The 2,975-nt window shown below is 35.7% G+C and overlaps 1 protein-coding gene across 1 annotated transcript in view; it reads left to right on the forward strand.

The window, feature by feature from the left end:
* The window catches only part of LOC116511005 (phosphatidylserine synthase 2-like), a 37,881-nt gene extending 35,278 nt beyond the window's left edge, over window positions 1-2,603 (forward strand). Inside the window, 1 exon segment of the mRNA XM_032220729.1 lies at window positions 630-2,603. Within this exon segment, the coding sequence (XP_032076620.1) occupies window positions 630-768 (139 nt within the window). The 3' untranslated portion in view covers window positions 769-2,603.
* The last annotated feature ends 372 nt before the right edge of the window (window positions 2,604-2,975 follow it).

The following is a 2,975-nucleotide window of genomic DNA, read 5'->3' on the forward strand; positions in this document are numbered from 1 at the left end:
ACTAATCCCCCAAATGAAATTTATCTAGAAGATTTCTTGCTCTTTCTTATCGAAATAGAGAAATGGAACAGAAAGATATCTCATAGCATACCCTAGGTTATGAGGTTCTGTTTGGCAGAATGTATTACATCTGGCTAGGCCATTTTTTGCTCCCCATCTCTGAGAAAGGAGGGCTGCAGGATTACTTGCTTTGGATTCAGTTTCAATGTGCCACATAAACATATTTTGGGTCACAACCCTTTCATTGGGATCATGTAGCAGCACCGGATTCCAGGAGAAGATATAGTTGCTTAAAGGTATTGCAGAGAGATGCTACATTCATTCTCCTGCATGCCCTGGAATACTTTTTGGAGATCAGATCTGAAGTGCTGCCCAGATGTTTCTGCTTTGCATTAAGTATCAAAAGAGTTGGGGGGGGGGGGGGGGGGGGGTTTGAGAGTGGATCATCTCCCAATTTGTTTATTTGGAAGGTTGATTAAAATGTATAACACTTTTTAAACAGAATTAACAGGTGCTTGATATTCTCAAAACGTAGTTTATAATTGTTTTAGAGAAATGAAAGGAACTACAGAAATTTATTGCTTTTTTTTAAAGTAAAAGAAACAATTCTTCTTTTTTGTTTGTTTCAGTGACATCACCTTACGGTATAAAGAGATAAGAAGGCAAAAGCAAGAACATAAATTTGGAAAGGATAAATATTTAAGCAATGGTGATGGACAATCTGTAAATGAGTACCTGAAGAATAAACTAAGAGAGAAAAAACTTTGATCCTAATTAATCGGTGAAGGGCTAAGAAGATTGATTTTCTTGATTTGCAAGTTTAACCCTTCCTCATTTTGTAATTTTCAATGTTTTCTCATGTGTGAGAATCCTTTTGGAAAAGATGCCACTTAATCTCTTTTGAGGAAAGTGTTTACAACTAACTGTAGAAGTAGTGCTCCTTCCACAGGGGAACTTCAAACCAAGTGTGGTAAATGTGAGTGCCACCTCACAAAGGAGGATTGGGGAGGCTTTAACTAATACAAATGCAGCCTCCCCATTGTGGAAAACTGTTAACATTTGGTCATCATGAACATGTTTTATGAAATAAATCGGTGCACTGTGAAAAGCAGTTTGATGTTTTCTGCTGAAACTAGTCTAAGCTATAGTGATAATGTTCATGTTCTTATGATTCATTTAACAATACAGAAAAAGAGGGATGCAACTGATGTATGAGAACAAACTGCAAAATTTGCACAGTACACTACTGCAGCCAGCCTTTGAAAGTCCTGAATTTAGCTGCCTGGATAAAGGTGCTTTACTTTGAACAACTGGCTAGTACATTACACTCTCAAATACCTCTTTGTCGACTGTCTCTTTAGGAAAGGCATCTCTTTAGAAAGGATGCTGATTAGCCAAATAGTGAAAATGAAGGCAAAAGCAGGTAGAAATGTGTCCTAGTCTTAGTCATATGAATCAAAGTGAACCTTAGTTTTATTCTTCTGCAAATGAGATGCTTATTGTTCTTGCCAGGACTATGTTTGGGTGTTGCTCCTTTGTCGAATAAACCAAAATATATGACATGGATGTTCAGAATTATTTTTTTTTAAACTTCTAGAATAGGGATGGGCCCAAGTGTCCTTTCAGATATTATCAAACAGTTCTCATCAATCCAGCTAGCATGGCTACCTGTGCTGGATGATGGGAGTTGCCCATCTCTGTTGTAGAAATTAAGGCAGGAAGATTTATGGGCAAGTGGTATGTACGTAGTCAGCCACTAAATACTGATAGAAGTATATTATCATCTCTCAAGCATCTAGACCAAGAGCAGCAACTGTCTTGCTTGTCACATTCTCTCAAAATAATGTTTGTTTTATGAACATCTTGAATTGCTTTCATATTTTTAAAACAACTAGGTCAATTTAACTTACAGGTAATACCGATGTTTATCTTAACACTGTAATTGGATCTCAAATAATTAGACTTGGGGAATTTATTTTGAAATGTTTTATTCTTTGGACATGCATATAAGCTAAAATGCTATATTCTACTTGCCTCTTCTCCCTGTATGATCTCAAAGTGCCGCTACTTAAAGCACAGTGCATAAATCTTGGCTCCCTTTTATAATACTTGAACTGCAAAATAAGTCTGCCCTTGCCTTGTTTCCAGGATACCACTAATATTCTCCTCTTTAACAAAGGACGCTTTCAGGAAAAGAAAAAAAAAAATCCATATAAATGAATGTTGAAAAGTTCACCAGAAGTCACAGGTTGAAATTCTTCATTGAGCACCTAGTACATTTCAATTTAAGATTTACATAGTCTCTATCTGTTTTGTACTAGTAGATTCTGCCCCTCTTTGTAATTTTGTATTGTAAAGTCTTTCATGTAATTCTGGTGGTAACAAGTGCAATGGGGAAAAACTTGAAAATATTTTTTTTGTTGTTGTTGAGGAAGTAATTGTGTAAAAACTGAAGTATGTGAAAAATGCTACTTTTGTTTTAAAAATTGAAGTTGACTTACTCTCAAACCATTACTTTCATACTGATCTTTATGTTCATGAAACAGTCTTAAAATTATAGTATGGCAAATTGAACAAATATAATAAAAGAGTATTTGCTGGTATGATTCTGAGTTACAAACTTTATTTGGGAAGGGAAGTGGTTCTCATGTCCCATGTGGATAGTTTTACATACCCACATGACCATCAGGTCAAATTTGCATTGCTTTTTTCTTCTACCTCACCATCATACATTGTATTTGTTTTTAAATGTCCCAGTTTTCTTTTTCAGAATCTCAACCTGTCTTATTTCCTGTTTAACACGAAAACACTTTTTCTCATGCATACTTTATTATATACTGTATTATTATATTAGTATATAGCATATTATTATAGAATGTACTACTATGTAAACATCAGGGTTGTGTTTGACCACGGGCGGTGTGTGTGACCAGGGTGGGTATGGCCCAGAGATGGGTTGCTCCCAGTTCAGCCCA

This window comes from Thamnophis elegans, chromosome 1 (assembly GCF_009769535.1).
Source record: "Thamnophis elegans isolate rThaEle1 chromosome 1, rThaEle1.pri, whole genome shotgun sequence".
In the NCBI taxonomy this organism is placed as follows: domain Eukaryota; kingdom Metazoa; phylum Chordata; class Lepidosauria; order Squamata; family Colubridae; genus Thamnophis; species Thamnophis elegans.